We start from the raw sequence: 17,960 nt of genomic DNA on the forward strand, positions 1-17,960 counted from the left end.
CATGCCTTCAGATCTGTAGTCCTCCTGTTTTGAAAAATAGTTTAAAAAATATGTTTAAAATGTAAAGGAGTGTATTTTGAAAAGTAATAAACATAATATTTGGTTATAACATGTTGTTTTTTTTATGTTACTTTAAACTTTTAGTGTGACCTACGTATTAGAGGGTCAGGGATCGGGCATCCTGAGGCGAATCTGGAACACCATATGTCCTTTATGATTTTCTTTAATTTTCGAGATATAAATTGACTCTTGAGACATATTATACAGTTGAATGCAGAGTATTGGACTGTGATAGTGCTGCGACCTAATTTGATGACCATCATCGTGAGTATGTATATGGACAATATTTTTTTTTCATTATTTTTGCTAAGCTAATAATCAATCAATTTTTGTTCTGCCTTTCTCCAACACATGTCTAAGACATTTTTCGCCATTTCTCGTGTCTGGCGATGAATAAAATCTCGTTTTTTTTATTTGGAACAGAACCTGATGGACTCGGTATGACGGATCAGTGATTATTAAAATCAAAAAATAACACGGGATCGCAACTACAGTATTATCGCGATAGCACGGTAAGCATGGCACATCACTACATTGCAGGCGCGCGAGGCGAGGCATGCGGAAAGCGGGGGGAGATGCTTCCGCTCTTTGCCTCAGGCCCCGACTGTATTTAACTCGTGCGATAACTGTAGGTATTTGTATAATCATTAATTAAAAAATAACAAGATGCAAGTGATATTTTTTTTTTTCACAAAATAATATGTGACGAGTATACAGTTGGAACCCACGCTTCCCTTGTGAACCATAACTTAAATCTGGCGCCTCACCTCACTTTATATATTTTAAAAAATTATTGATGTTTCACACCACCCTTATGTGCAGTGCATTTTTTGACACTCAATGTACGAACTTTTTCGATAAATGGATCAAAGTGTACATAAAAGTTGATAAAGATCAATTAGAGAACAATGGTGAACAAATTTATCATACTTTAATTAAAAAACAAGTCTTTTTATGCTTTTCCTTTGATTTTTTTTGATTAGACCTTACTTAATTTAATAGTCTGTTTTATTTATAATATTTCTGACAAATTTACTTCCAAAGCCATGTAGATTTCAACGCCATTAGTCTCAAAATTATCGTAAACATGACCTTACTAGATGCAGTGATCAAAGCACAAATTAATGGTAGCGTACACAAAACATCTCCACCGCCAGAGATTAGTGAAATTATAAAGATCCAGAGAAAGCGAAAAAAAAATAAGAATGTGAGTATGAATTATTACAAGTCACTAGTTAAAGTACCTTTAATAAGCGGACATCCATGAATTGCGTAAAGAACAGTCCACGATGGCAATTTCGCTATAAGCACTTTATGCCAATACCCATCGAAGCCCTTATCTCTATGTCCAAACTCACGGCCAAAGCCGCTCCCTTCGACTCAACCACGTGCAAGCATTTATGGGTGAGCTATACAAGAATATCACAAGCTGAGCGACCCGTAAACCCGACGGAACCTGTACTGGCAGTTACTGATTAGCTGGTGCTCTAGCTATCCCAAGAGCTAGCGGTTGATTATCGACTCCATAACTTTGGAGTAATGTGGATTGGATACACTAAAGCTGCCTTTCATAGCTGGAAAAGACGAGTGAGTTTTTTGCCCGTATTTTCTCTCAGCGCGCCATTGCTTCCGAAGAGGTCGTAGTGATATTGACGACAAAAAGTATTCTAAAAGAATTAACTTTGAGGAAAACAGAATGTATTTATCCAAACAAAACAAACTTTATTTATTATTTTTTATATATTTACAACATCTTGATAAAACTATCATTACGTGGAAGCGTACCAAGAATACTGATAGCATTTCCGCGTTGGATAGCTAAGCTGATCCGTTGACCGAAATAGCTGCCAGCGCTTGGGTTTCCAGTAGCCTTGTTGAGGTGCGAAGAGAGAACTTTGTACATTCTCCGCGCCTCTGGGCCCCACGGGCCAAGTGTCTCGACACCAAACGGCACAAAGATATATGACTCACTGAGACCGTCATATTTGCGATGCTTTCTGTCTTCGGCAGTCGAAGCAGCAGCCCCTGCACCAACTGACGTAACTTGGACATGAGATAGAGCCAGAGTGTCGACGCAAGTCGCGTCCCACACCAGCGCCCTTCTCAGTGCCACCAGCGTCATTCCATCAGGACGCTAGCCATACGTATACTTTAAGAAAATAAAAAGCTATTTCGCCTTTTAATGTCTGTGATTTGGATGAGATGTTTTGATTTCAGAAGTATACAACGAAATCCAAAGTAGATACAAAACCTTATGCATACGACCCCAGCAGACTTTATCGTAACCTCCCACAATGGATATCCGACATTCGAAATTTGTATACGGAAAATGCCAAAATGGTACTTACAATACATAATGCTCTTCAAACTGTAAGTAAAACATATTACCTTAGTATACCACTCGCCAACTCTCTGGTGCGATCTGACGTTGCTGCGAATAGGTGCGCGAACTTCATATCGAACCACATACCTACACTACAAATTGTTTAGAATAGAGAGCTAGTATAACTTGTAGACGACCTACACCTCGATTATTTTATATGTCAATGTGTGCGTTTTCTTATATATTCTCTAAGTCTTGTCTAAGTACCGACTTATAAGTCTGTGGTCAGAACTCTTTTTTGTTCGGCTGTATACCTACCTAATAAATTGTAATAAACTTTTTTAGGGTAAGGTTGATTCACGTTGGGAAAAGCAACTACCAAGAAATAAACAATATTATCAGAACAGATTGGATTCGTATAAAAGAATACAGCGAGACAATAAGGCTTTGTATAAACGGATAATGACTACTGTAAGTTTTTAATACATTTCCATACTTTTTGATATAATACATTTATATTTCCCTAAACTTCAAACATATAATTTTTATGCTTCAATAAGGTTCCGTACCTCAAAAGGAAAAAAACGGAGTCCGGATTATGTGTCTAATAACAGAACCCGTCCGCCTGTCTGTCAAGACCATTTATCTCGGGAACGCGTGGAGATATCGAGATGAACTTAAAACGATGTACTCAGTTTAAATCAAACTTCTAAATTTATTTATTTATTTAAAAAAAAACAACAACCGCCTACAAAATATACACTAATACAAACAAATTTAATACAAAATCGTGTATAGGCAAAAATGACATGCTATTTAACTAACTGCCACGAAATGAACTAAAAATAAAATATCTAATATATAAAATTCTCATGTCGCGGTGTGTGTAGTTGAACTCCTCCGAAACGGCTTGACCGATTCTCATGAAATTTTGAGTGCATATTGGGTAGGTCTGAGAATCGGACAACATCTATTTTTCATCCCCCTAAATGTTAAGTGTGGTCCACGACAATTTTTTTTTAAATTTGTTTGATTATCAGCATTTTAAATTTATTCATTAAACTTCAAATTTTCATCCATCTACGATCAACAGTTAATTTTGTATCGCGATTTTAATACCGGCAATATAACGTTTGCTGGGTCAGCTAGTACATATATAAAAATGAATTGCTGTTCGTTAGTCTCGCTAAAACTCGAGAACGGTCTAGCCGTTCACGATTTGGCAAATTTTGGTCTTGAATTATTTGTGGAAGTCCAGGGAAGGTTTAAAAGGTGAATAAATATGAAAATGGTCGGAATTAAATAAAAACAACAATTTTGTTTTTCCTTTGATATGTCCCCCGTCGCGGTCGTTCAGTAATCAAATTGAAAGAATAGTTTATAATGAATAACTAATTAGAATCTTTATATCTTTTCAACTTTCTCAGGAGGTAAAAATAAACCTAACTTTAGCTAACTATAGTTGGTAAATTAAATACAGTTATTTACTATCTATTAGATTATTTTTATGTAGTTTACTGAATCTTAAGTTTTGTCACAAATTAAATTTCTGAACACAACCATATGGAGTGTGGGTGCACCAGTCGGGCGCAGATTAAAAAATACATACAACTTCAAATTTTCATCCTTCTACAATCAACACGTATTTTTGGTATCGCGATTTTTATATTATTCTGTTCTATCCACAGAAATAGGGCTGCAACATGGCAATCGAATATAATAATTATTTTAGTACGATACATCTTATGTGCGATTTAATATTTATTAGGTCTGAGAATCGGTCGTTATTTATTTTTTATACCCCAAAAGTTTAAATTATTTTTTTCTTATTACTTTATACGGCAATACAACGTTAGCTGGGTCAGCTAGTATACATATATATATCTTAATGTATATAAATTACGTGACACGTTGTTTGTCCGCGATGGACTCCTTAACTAATAAACGGATTTTAATGGGGAGTATTTCATGGAGTGCAGATTAGTCTAACTTGAGAGATACGATAGTTTTTATTTCGATTTGGAACTCATAATTATTTTTACTTCCAATATTTGTTTTGTAGGGACATATTTTCTATGTGAGAATTTATTGACGCACGGTTTGACAAATCTGCCGTGAAACAATTTCACTATAACAAATATATATCTATAAATATAACCGATATATAAATTAACACAAAAATAAATCGTTTATTTTGTGTTCACGTTAAAAAAAGTTACGGCTGTTTATGCTGCAAAAAACATATATTTCGACACTCTCAAGGGAATCAAAATTAATAGTGTATTTTCCGTTGAACTAAAACTATGAATTTGGTAAGTAATAATGTCTTATCTTATATCTTTAAACGAGCAATTCTTGTATAGGTATATATATAATCTGAATCTCGGAAACAGCTCCAACGATTTTCATAAAATTTAGTATACAGGATTTCGGGGGCGATTAATCGATCTATTATTCAATTTAAAAAAATATAGTTTTATCCGTGTTTTAATGAGAAACAGCTACAATAACATTAGAATACAAAGGTAAATTTCGCCACTATATACAAGACTATAATAGCTGCATTGGGTGATCCGGAAAGCAGAAGACCCCGGTTCGAATCCAGATGTGCTATTAATATTATTTTTGTTCAAGTTTTATACATTCTTAAAAATCCAAGCAAGGCTCGAGAAAAATCGAAAAACTGTACATTACAATTCGTACAAAACAGTCTGACTCACACAGAAAGTAAAAATAATAATTTAAATTAGTAAGTTATGTAAACGCTGATTATCTTTTAAATATTATTTAAGGAGCCACGTCTGACCAAAGCGTCTTCATTAAACGAAGAGTGGAAAACGACTAAACAAACCATAATAGACATGGCCTCCAAGGAATTTGTCTTATTCCCGGTGAAGGATGAAGAGGTCATCGAAGATAAAGCCTTTATTGCCCCGACTGGAGTCAGAAGACCTCGGTAATTCATCTGTATACAGAGTGGTCGTGGTCGTTTACTATGGGCGTTAAGAGAAAGCTCATGGTCGCTCAGCGGGCAATGGAGAGGGCTGTGCTCGAAGTTTCCCTGCGAGAACTAATCAGAAATGAGGAGATCCGTAAGAGAACCAAAGTCACCGAAATAGCCCATATGATTGCGAAACTGAAGTGGCAGTGAGCAGTGCATATAGATCTAATACAGATGGCGATTGGGGCAGTATAGTCCTCGAATGGAGACCACGTACCGGAAGACGAAGTGTTGGTAAGCCCCCGCAAAATGGACCGACGATCTGGTAAAGATCGCCGGAATACGTTGGATTAGGGCAGCGCAGGTCGCAGCGTCGTGGAAATCTTTGAGGGAGGCCTTTGTCCAGGAGTGGACGTCTGCCGGCTGATGATGATGATACAGGGTGTAATCGTTAAGTGTGCCCAGGCGATCATTCCGTAACTATTACAGATATCATAAAACTTTTAACTGATATCCAAAGTACGTTATCTAATCTGTAAAATGACTTCAATAACTTTTTACAAGCAAATGAGAAGTATCTAAAAATTTCACTTCCATACATAGCCGTTGCACAGCACAATTCGCCAATAAATGGGCATCATCACCATCATCAGCCGGCAGACGTCCATGTCTGGACAAAGGCCTCCCCCAAAGATCTCCACGATAATCGGTCCTACGCTGCCCTCATCCAAAGTATTCCAGCGATCTTGACCGGATCGTCGGTCCATCTTGTGGGGGGGCCTACCAACACTGCGTCTTCCGGTACGTAAAAAAATATATGGGCATACACATATTTAATTGTCAGTATTAAAATATTGTATTAATACATAGTAGACCAAAACCTTAACTGGAAAGAACGTAAGAGACCGTGCAATCGGATATTGCTAATACAAAAAAAAAATTTTTTTTATTTCTATTAGTTGTCGATAAAATTCAAATAATACCAAAGACTTAGATTACTGTATACTGGCGTGTATACAATCTGACAGCACGATGTTGCATCGACTAATTTAGATTGCTATTTTCTCGCGTGGCTGACTGTTTACGACTTGTCAATCAAAATAGGTTACAGTTACAATAGATACGCTTTCCTTTTCGTCTCAGTTTGAGATGAGAGATGTTTGTCCCACTCACATGCTCTGGTTTTTATACGCTAGTATATATATATATTTATTTTAAATACTAAAAGATAATTCATAGTACGTCTAGATAGAACCGATGAAAACAGGCCAGGTTTATTCCTTTAGTGTGCGTGACAAGCTACGTCTTACACTCGCGATTTGTATGTCATGTCACGCGAGTGTGCGTATATTTCTCTAAACAGAGGTGAACTGTCAACCTCAACCTCAAAATGTAAGGCTAATACAATCTATTTTCATAGGGTGTACATAACACTTGGTATAAGGAACGCGGCCGCTATGGGAACAATATGTTTGGAATTATTTACTGAAGTGTGCCCCAAGACTTGTCAGCTGTTCCTGGAATTACTGGATGGAGGAGGCGCCGGCTATGGATATGTGGGCACAAGATTGTTCAGGTAATGTTTTTATAGCAATAAGGGACGAGACGAGCAGGACGTTTAGTTGATGGTAATTGATACGCCCTGCCAATGGGCATTACAGTGCAGTGGCGCTCAGGATTTAAAAATTTTGAGCGTCACTACAACTGCGTTGGTCATCTTGAGACATAAGATGATAAGTCTCATTTGCCCAGTAATTTCACTACAGACCGAATCACAATGCCATCAAAAACATAACTTTTAAAAATACCAAGTCCCGCAACTCAGTTCTTCTACAGTAAAAAGTTGTGAGATCTATGTAACTCCAAATCGGTCAATTTACTTAAGTGTCCTTCTGTATTAAGTTATAACGTAATTAGCCAACCTAACATGTAAATTTATTGCCCAGTAATTTCACTAGCTACGGCGCCCTTCAGACCGAAACACAGTAATATTTACACATTTCCGCTTCACGGCAGAAATAGGTGCCGTTGTGGTACACATAATCTAGCCGGCATAATGTGACGTAATATATTACTGTACAAGTGTTCACTTTTCGACCATATTTAATTTTTCTTTAGGCGAAATAGTGATAAATCACACACACCGTCACACAAATTCGACACCCTGACGTTAGCTGGTCAACTAGACCATCTGTAACATACTTAAGGTACCAAGCCTCTTGTAACTCATATGTCTACTGAACTACAACCAATAGACGAGAATTTGTATAAAAATGAATGATTTTAATTACTTACACTTTTTTAACTAAATTATGCAGTATATAACACTATTTTCTACTAGTTAAAACTTAGTATCCCGTAGCACCAATTATGAGGTAAAATATATCGTAATTGATAGAGTTTTAGTCCACGGTTATAATGTTACCACTCTTAATACAAGGTAATGTACCTTTCCAGAGAAAAAAGCATTACGAGTATAAGTATTATAACCTAACCTCCAATTTTTAAGAATTATGACATGTTTATGGGGATGAAAGAGAATAAAACGCCTAGAATTCGAATCTGGCACTCGCCGGCCGCTGCCGCAGCCCGCTACGCTCGACTTGTGCGTTGTTTTAACTGTTCTAACATAACCTAATCATTTTTTATAAATAATAGTTGATAAAGCTTTGGTCCACGATTAAATAATGCTACTAATCTTATTACAATGTTATACGCAGTTTTCGAGGAAATAACGAAAAAATATCACAACCTCTAAACGGGTAATAAGAGTGGTATCATTAAAATCGTGGACTAAAGCTCTATCAACTACAATATATTTTATCTCCTAATTCGTGCTACGTGATACTAAGTTCAATCCACATTTTTTATTACAATTTTTTTTCTACAAACGTAAAATAGCACTAGGAACAAATTTTTTTTGAATTTTTATTTTGTTACTCCAAAGAAGAATAACTTGTTGCATAAGTACATAAGAAGACACTTTTTTTTTAATATTCATACCATCTTTTCGGCATGAGAGGGCTTTCTTCGTATGGGGTGTGAATATAATAGTTACTCAAATAATTAGGGTACAGTAACTTAGAAAAACACCAACACTTTCTCATTAATTATAGCACGCCATACATAGAGAAGGAGAACATTAAATATATTAAGAACTTACACAAACACTGATACTGTATACTACATTAATCACACAATAGAAAGTACAATAATAGTGAAATAAACGAACAAGATTATTTATAAGAAATTACAGTTATGAGATGCGTGAGCTTAAACATTCAATGGTTAAAATCGAATGACATTCAAGTATTTACGTAAGATCATATCACTAAAAACATTTTTACCTACTCGCAGAATTTCAGATTATTTGGTCACAGTACGCATACTACGCGTATACCGCAACTCTATTATAATTATTTTGTATGAGTGTAATGAATGTCTGAATTGTATGTGTTTTAGTGTAATGCCTGATTGTGTTATGTTTTAATGGGTATATAAATATGAAATAAAATATTTAAATACTTGTTTTGTGTAGTATAAACATATGATAAAATACATATATTAAAATAATGTGTGTTAGCCACAGGCTATTCCCGCTACTAAGATATAAATTAGCTCCTAGAGAATCATTAAGAGAAAAATGAGATGCACAAAATGTGCCCCAAAGTGTACAAAAATAAATATAGTACCTACTACAAATTACAAATAGCGTTTTTTTTAAATGTTAAGAATTTTATAGTTTTATGAACTCTTTTCACATAAATATATGTGAAATATTCAAATAACCAAGTTATTGATTTTTAAAAGAAATATATCCGCGAAATTAAGTGAAAAGTTACTTTTTTATTTTTTACTTTATTTACAGTATTTTTTTTGATTTGAAATATTTATTTTACATTTTATTTTGACTTAATATCGAAAAAAAAATCTCACGTCAAAATATCGGCTTTTTCAAAAAAGTCGGTGGGCTTTTTGTTCGTTGAAATCACTACTTTTTGATATTGTTAAATAAATACATTGATAAATGTTTTCAGAAAATGCAAAGAAACGAAAAAACTCTAATTTAAAAAAAAATTACAATTATGAGCTATTTATTAAAATTTACACATCAATTACTCGAAAATCGAAAAGTTCCATGATACATTGATACGATTTTTTTACTTTTTATCATTTTCAAAGGCTTCAGCACTGATCTATTAACTGAGAAGTACGTAGGTACATAACAAGTTTATACGTATTATTCTATGTCGTTAATCATTACTTCGAAGTCGTTACTCCTTGCAAAGTTAACCTCATTACAATAAGTAAATGTTATAAATGTCATGCAAATGTCATTTGATACAAAATGACACCATGATTAAATTAATTCTGCTACTAGTTGGTTTATTCTCGAGCCTCACTCTCTCACTTTTAGTTATTGCATATAAATACAAAGATAGCGAAGTATTCCGCAATGCTAGTCAACGAATCGAAATTAAGTGGTGGGAATGACATATTTGTGAAAATCGTAAGCCCAGAAGGTCTAGTATTCTGCGCGTATTTCGCCAATGAGACTCTCATAGAAGAAGTGAAGAATCGGGCTGTAGATTACTTTTACCCTAACGGTGAGCATAGTTCTACAAGATTCAAAATTGTTCGCGTAGCCGATACAACGACGTTGCATGACTTTCTTTCGTTGTCCCAAGAAGAAGTAGCCATGTTTGATGAAATGCTTTTAATTGAACACAGGACTCCTGAAGCTAGTGCTCTTTGGGACTTGGGTTCTGTAAGGGCACCACAAGCCAGTGCAATCGCTGCTGCAACAGCCAACCTTCCATCTCCCCAAAACGCAATGCGGCAGCCAAATCTGCAGTCGCTATTATCAACTAACGAGCTGTCTTTCGAACTTAGAAAAATACTCATATCTTTGATAGAAGCCGGTGCTCGGTTGGCAGCAGCTGGGAGAAACTATGAATTGACTCTTGCCCAATTGTCTGCAGCCTTAGATGAACCACAACGGAACACTCAGTTTGCAGTCCAAGTTATAACCCCGGAAGAAATTGCTGCAAGATTTAACGTTAGCGAAGATAACCACTCAACAGCAGAAGCAACAAGTGGTGATGAGACGTGCAAACGCGCTGAACATTTGCAAAGATTTTTGGAGAAATTTCGTGCTTGGAGAATTAAGATTCTGGAGCCGCCGAACCCTGAGGCACTTTCATCGCTGAAGGGTTTGGGGTTCACAGTAGAACAGGCCGATGCTGCTTTGAGATATACAGGCAGCAATGTACCAGCGGCTGCTTCTTGGTTGATTGGAGAACGGGGATCTAGTGTGTTTGAGCTGATAAATGGTTTGCCAGATGGTTGGATACTGCAGACATTGTTGAAGCAACCCCAGATTCAGCGAGGACTCTTGAACACGAGGATGCTGATCGCGTTTATTGCGATGGTGGGCCAGACGGGTAGCGCGTCTTTGTGGCTCAACTCCCCCCATGGGAGTCCATTACTATCCCAGATATCGAGGACGTATCATTCGGAGAAGTATTGTTTGGCTGTCAATCAGTTTTCTCAGCGAGTTGATCAGACTACTCCGTCGACATCTAGACAGCAGTAGCATATTTAAACTATTATAAAAACTGCAAAGGCGGGTATTTTTGGAATTTGTTTTTTTTTTTTTGGATTTTTACTGTACCATTTAACAAGTATCGTAGTTATGCTATTTGTATAAATTTACTATCGAACGTTTAAAGTATTTCAAATTTTTCGATTTGTTTATGAAAATATACGAGATTTGATAAGAATCATTAATTGCTTTATTTAAATAGAAAACAATTTATTGGTCGCGCTTTCTTGGCTATTAATGTAAATTAAAACTGAATTTTATTACAATTTTATAAAAATTACCAATGCGGCGAATAATACGTTTCGGGAGCAATTATTCTTACCTAGATCACTAAAATCTGTTTAATTAAGCTAATAACAAGAGTGGCTGACTGTTTATGACTTGTCAATCAAAATCGGTTACAGTAACAATATATTTGCGTTTCTCTATCTTGCTGTGTCTCCGTTCGAGAATCGAGATGCTCTTTTTTGTCTCACCATTTGTTGTAAGTCCAAGTCAGCCATGTTGTGACGTATGAGAAGTAATAGCGTGCGTGCGTGCGACATTGCACTTTAACAGTGAGGATATAGAGTCAAAAACAGAGTGGATATTTTAACGTTCCGAATAGGTATAATGTTAGATTCGACCTGTGTTTCCCCGGGGCATAAAAAAATAGGGAAGTCCCAGGCCCAAGGGTAAGCGTAAGAGCCGACTATGGTCATTTACCAGTGGGAGGCTTCTTTGCATAGGCTAGCTAGATTATGGGTACCACAACGGCGCCTTTACTGTCGTGAAGCAGTGAAATTACTGGGCAAATGAGATTTAACATCTTATGTCTCACGACGGTGACGAGCGCAATTGTAGTCAGAATTTTTGGGTTTTTCAAGAATCCTGAGCGGCACTGCATTGTCATTAGAATGCAGTGCCGCTCTGCCTATCGGCAGGACGTATCAATTACCATTAGCTGAACGCCCTGCTCGCCTCGTCCCTTATTGTAATATAAAAAATTATACTTGTATGCAACACTGTCCGGACACTTTTTGGTCGCGCTTTCTTGGCTATTGGTGTACATAATAAATATAGGTTATACTGAGATGAGGAGAGCCCACCTACCATAGCCCAGATGATTGCGAAACTAAAGTGGCAGTGGGCATGACAAATTGCTCGAAGGACAGATGGCCGTTCGGACAGTAAAATCCTCGAATGCGACTACGTAAATATATATATATAGAATAGAAAGATATTACTTTCCATAGGCAGTGACAATAACATAACATATTATAAAAGCACTATAAACATCATGGAGCTACATCAGTTGGGATACATTGGATGAGGGCAGCGCAAGACCGACCGTCTTTAGATCTTTGGGAGAGTGAGTTTAGCCTTTCTCCAGCAGTGGACGTCCGGCAAACATGATGATGGTGAGATACATTAATTCGATAATCATTTACAGGAAAATACCAAAGCTGTACTGCTCTGGTGGTGACGTGGTTTACGACAATGGGTTTGGTTGCTACGCCCAGCGCGGGAGATACCGACCCATAGGGGCGGAAAACTATCACTTCTCCCATTCAATGCCAGGTGATAGAGACATGCAGATTTCGTCATTTTCTAGAAACTGTTATATTCAAAATTTTAACACCAGGAACAAATATAAAATTGTCATAGGGCTTCATATATAAAAACTTTTTTTTCGCACAACTTTCTGAGTGGCCCTAGTATAATATTATAATAACAATATTTCCTTTATTTTCTATTGGAACAAAAGTTACTTTAGTATCTTTATTCAGCGTATCATTTCTGTTTATTTGCTTATATTATTGTAATGTTCTAATTATATTAAGCTTATTAACTTTATCGGCCAAACGAATAATGTTAGTATAAAGTTATTCTTGCCAATAAAGCAAGAATATGCAACATGTTTACAAATAGACATCGTTGCTTATGATTGGTTTTTTCGGACGTATGACGTCCCCGCGTTTATTTGCAAGGCTGCTTGATATTCGGAAAACTTCAGAATTTAATCATTGTATTGACAGTGCCGGAGGTTACCGGCTCTACCAGAGTCGGAGAATCCCTCCCCGAGCATTCTCGGTCGAGTCGCTCGTCGTATTTTGGCGAGGGTACAGAACCGAGGACAAACGAGGCAGCAACACCAGGGCACCCCGCCGAGCCACCCTTAATATGGACTTTACGACATCAGGGGAATTCACTTCAATTTAAACGTCGTCCACCACCGCCTCGAGGCAGCGCAGCCAAATCCTGCCGCCGAATTCCACCTTCGCACAACACGCCACAAATTAGGATTAGATCCCCACCATCTGGATGTGTGGCGTTCCTCCATAGTGCGGTTTTCAAAAACTTTCTACCACATACCACAAAACATACTTTCAAAAAAAGACACCTTCCTCAATGCTCCTGTGATCCCTCTGGAATGTGGGCGACGATGATCACTCGACACCAGGTGACCAGTACACTCTTTTGTCCTCCTTTTCCATAAAAAAAATTATCAACACTGCATATTCTTGGTTTTTTCTCAGGTATCACTTTATGCCAAGATTATTTGTAATGCCGAAAAACTTCTATATTTTTATACACAGGATTAGTGTCAATGCCTGTAACAGTTAATGATGAAGTTTGCGGTACCTTCAACATCACATTCAAGCCATTGCCCCAACTTGATTTGCGGAACGTTATTATCGGAAGAGTAAGTAATGCTCAGAACTAAGAGAACATTGTTTTTATAGCTTTAACACACGTAGAAGACGTTTAAGAAATAAGTATTTAGGGCTGATTTCACCATTGAAGAAGAACGCGATTAAAATACGTTTAAGTTTACGCCTGTAAAGGAGTTTAGACATAGACATATTTTTATTATACATCACACAAATTAATTTACAGAGTTTTATTAAACACCTACAATTAAAACATAAAAATATCGCTTAAAGTAAAGTAATATTTGTGAAAATATATAATCAAGAATATAATCAAGAGTGATGCGAAAATGGGCATCGCTCAGCGTTATGCTGTAGCACACAACAGTAACAGCTATTTATTACATGGTATTTTTCTGTGACTTGTACCTAAACTCATTTTTCGTGAAATCGCTAAAAATATTGGTGAAATATCTTTTGCTTTAATAGGGATCCAGACTGATAATTTGAACTATATTAAGTAAATCTAAGTTTTCTTAAACACAGTTTGAAGTATCATTGGTGAAATCGGGGTTGAGATATAGGTATTAAAGGTTATCGAAGCATATCTTAATATACAGGATGTCCCAAAGTTATGGGACATGAAGGGAAAGTACCTTAAATATCGAAGATAGGCTATTTTACTGAAAGAAGACTTTATGTTATTTTTAAAAGTTAGTACTTCTGCATTCAAATATTTTCTAATAATTACTTGCCTCGTCTGGGAATCGAACCGACTGAAATGTAAAAAAAAACAACCCCTACTTTTATAATGCCAATCGAAAGAATGGCCAAAAACTAATAACTCTTCTTAAGTAACATAGTATTTTAAAAGAAAGGAACAACGTTAAATGAATGTTTTCCTACTTGGATTGGTACGAATGGACCGATTAGATGGCCGGCCGGATCCCCGGACCTTACACCATTAGATTTCTTCTTTTGGGGATACGTGAAAGATATGCTTTAAAAAAACGATACGAGAACGTGGGCGAGTAACAAACAGAATTGTGCCATATCATATCGAGTATTCACCATAAAATGATAAGAAAATCAACAGGCAACGGCAACTCATTAAAAGATTGGCGATTTGCGTATGACAAGAGGGATCACATTTTGAGCATTTAATTAATTAATTTACAAAAAAATACCCACTTAATTGACTACTTTCTTTTAAAATACTATGTTACTTAAGAAGATTTATTAGTTTCTGGCCATTCTTTCGATTGGCATCATAAGAGTACATTTAAGTCGGTTCGATTCCCAGATGAGGCAAGTAATTATTAGAAAATCTTTGAATGCAGAATTACTAACTTTTAAAAATAACATAAAGTCTTCTTTCAGTAAAATAGCCTATCTTCGATATTTAAGGTACTTTCCCTTCATGTCCCATAGCTTTGGGACACCCTGTATATAAATTACGTGACACGTTGTTTGTCCGCGATGGACTCCTAAACTAATGAACGGATTTTAACGGGGATTACTTCATGGAGTGCAGTTTCGTCCAACTTGAGAGATAGGATAGTTTTTAATTCGATTTGGGACCCATAATTATTTTTATTTTCAATATTTGTTTCGTATGGACATATTTTCTATGAGAGAATTTATTGACGCACGGTTTGACAGTTCTGCTGTGAAACAATTTCATTATAACAACAGGGAGCATTTTTCACGAAATAATTCTTGATGTTTTGAAATATTATTGGCACATTCCTATAAAACAGTATTTCTTTTTTATTGTCTACAGAACAACGTCTGTCGGGTCAGCTAGTAATATATATTTCCTGTAGTATGTTGCAGCTAGTATACAATAAATATACAAAAACCTATCAATAATTTATACAGTCCAGGGGGCCTACCATGAACTCTTATTGCGTTTCAATTGACAACCTAAAATGAACTGCTTTGCTATTTCGTGCCAGGACGTGATTATAGCTATCTAATTTAGGTTGACGTCAAATAAACTGATTAAATCGCAATGATGTCAATTGATTGTCAAAAATGATGTCAATTGAATCGCAAACTGATGTAGTTCGTTCATTCATTCGTACCATGAGGTAATATTTCAACCTAAACTGGATAGCTTGTGTGTCAAAGTTTGCTTTTAGCGATTCGAATAAAGTTTGCTACTTATTTAGAGGAAAGTGAATCGTGCTGTTAATAACTTGTTGACTTTTTTGTAAAACAAAATACTGAAAATAAAAACTAAAAACGAAAATACTAAAGACGAGGCAGTAAGGGCCCGGGCCTGTTCGCTAGAACGAATTAAAAAAATGTAGGTACTCTGTGCTCCTGTCAAATCAAACATCAATGGAGGTGCGTACATAACTCGATATTTTTACGAACACACCTAAGCAAACATTTAATATGTAATTCAAAGAACTATATTTATTTATATTACTATTATTTAATAAGCACAAAAAAGGCTTGATGGTTTATAATTTAACGGTAAAAAGCGCAATTTTTAAATGTATTTTTAGTATTTTCTACGCAAAAAAAGCCAGTAAAATCATATTATTTTAGGTTTCGAAACGCAAGACAAATTTATTTCGTTCATTCTTCATACGCGATCAAACGCCATTCAGTAAAAGGTACTTCATGGTACGAATTTAGCGATTCAGTTTAGGTACCTACACTGAACTGCATCGGAATCGCATTGCTTATTAAAAGTTGATGGAAGGCCCTCAGAACATAACGGACTTAGTCAAGTTTTAAACCAAGGAGAAAAACAGCCGAAATGGAAAAATGGCCACTTATGTTCTCCGTTAAAAACGGCAATAGAAGGACTCAAGATTTTTTCCAGCGATGCAACAAGAGCCTAATTAAGATATTTTGCAGTTAATAGTATTTATTAGGTTTAAAGATATTTATTTCTCATTAAAAACATAATATTGTCACTTACATGAGAACATTACACATGATGTAATAATTTATCCGTCGTTCTTTACATGTTCATACATTATAGTACTTATTCTTCTACACAAAATTTATGATTACACACTTTTACAGGTCACTGTCACATAACAAACAATTTCAGACATGTGTTTTATAAAAACTTTGAAACAATATAGTCTGATAACTCACGTTTTAATGTTTTTAACGACTTAATCTTTTTGAGAGATGAGGGTAGACTATTAAAAAGTTGTGCGCCCTTGTAAATAAACATATGCTTACCGTAATTTGTTCTTGTCTTAGGTAGTATCAAGTAGCTGGCTCGTCTCGTGCTGCGTTTAGACATATGTTTAGTTTGGGTGAGTAAGATGGATGTATGGATGGAATTATGTAGAATTTTTGTAACAGTATACATGTATGGTATGTGTAAGTTAGTATTTACGTGATTTATGTTTCAGGTCGTTCGCCCGTGCAATACTTTCGAAGCCCTAAGAACCTTGGGGTCTCCGTTGAGCACCCAACCAATCGTTGAGATAGTCTCTGCCAAAAGATGGGACGGTAAATGGATTCACGGCGCAAAAAATACTAAGATAAATCCCGAGACTCTTAAGCATTTATTTGGATAAATATACAGTATTTATATCAAATGTGTTTCATTAACAACTATATTAACCTAATTCAACTCTGAAAAAGACAGTATCAAAAATATTTAATTCATGTAGGCTAATTAACGACAATTAATATATATTGTACTATATGTAATCACTTCGTAAAGATTGAGCTTTTACCAAAAAGGGGGGCAAGAAACTTAGTAACATATAAACATAGTGGTAATAATATAGTAACTTTACCCCATCTTCACCTCAGCTGGAAGACATCCACTGCTGGACAAAGGTCTCCCAAAGATCGCCACGACGTTCAGTCCTTCGCTGCCCTCATCCAACGTACTCCAGCAATATTGACCAGATCATCGGTCCATCTTGTATGCCAATACAGTTTCGCAATCATCTGTGCTATGTCGATGACTGGATACTTCGAGCATAGCCCTCTCCTTTGCCATCTGAGCGACCATGAGCTTTCTCATATTTTTTATGTCATTACGTACTATAAACAACTACATTCCCAATCGTCTATAAAAAGGTCGTTCAAAATGTCCAAGCGGCGTTGTATATACGTACTTATAACTTAAACAGATAACATTAAAACATTCATTCAAATTAACACTTTATTTCGTGGCACTAATGTTCAAAGTCTATTGTATACGCGCGAGACGGACGCGAACACGAGGCAAGAACATTTTGTTTTATCAATTGAAATGTAATTAATTTGCAAAATGATTAAACACGTTAAATATGATTAAAAAGTTACACAATTTTGTTAATTTAAATCAAGCAAATCTATCATTTTTATGTATAAATTTGCTGTTATTTGCACAGTTTTAAAACACAACTGATGGAAAACTGCCCAATA

At 35.9% G+C, this 17,960-nt stretch overlaps 2 protein-coding genes across 3 annotated transcripts; both read left to right on the top strand.

The window, feature by feature from the left end:
- The first annotated feature begins 1,138 nt into the window (after positions 1–1,138).
- LOC126973359 (uncharacterized) lies at positions 1,139–17,131 on the top strand. Of its 2 annotated transcripts, none has more exons than XM_050820591.1 (8): positions 1,139–1,267; positions 2,278–2,430; positions 2,729–2,854; positions 5,176–5,339; positions 6,745–6,900; positions 12,362–12,489; positions 13,509–13,615; positions 16,949–17,131. In XM_050820591.1, the coding sequence occupies exons 1-8, from the start codon at positions 1,148–1,150 to the stop codon at positions 17,114–17,116; spliced, it is 1,122 nt and encodes a 373-aa protein (XP_050676548.1). In that variant the 5' UTR covers positions 1,139–1,147; the 3' UTR covers positions 17,117–17,131. The 2 variants fall into 2 exon arrangements, with proteins under 2 accessions (XP_050676548.1, XP_050676549.1); XM_050820592.1 differs by having other exon boundaries at positions 1,140–1,267; positions 2,281–2,430.
- LOC126973357 (ubiquitin-associated domain-containing protein 1) lies at positions 9,649–11,110 on the top strand. The gene has a single exon (XM_050820589.1). It carries the CDS (start codon positions 9,781–9,783, stop codon positions 10,918–10,920), a length of 1,140 nt encoding a protein of 379 aa, XP_050676546.1. The 5' UTR covers positions 9,649–9,780; the 3' UTR covers positions 10,921–11,110.
- Positions 17,132–17,960: the final 829 nt, after the last annotated feature.

This window comes from Leptidea sinapis, chromosome 29, assembly GCF_905404315.1.
Source record: "Leptidea sinapis chromosome 29, ilLepSina1.1, whole genome shotgun sequence".
Lineage (NCBI taxonomy): Eukaryota > Metazoa > Arthropoda > Insecta > Lepidoptera > Pieridae > Leptidea > Leptidea sinapis.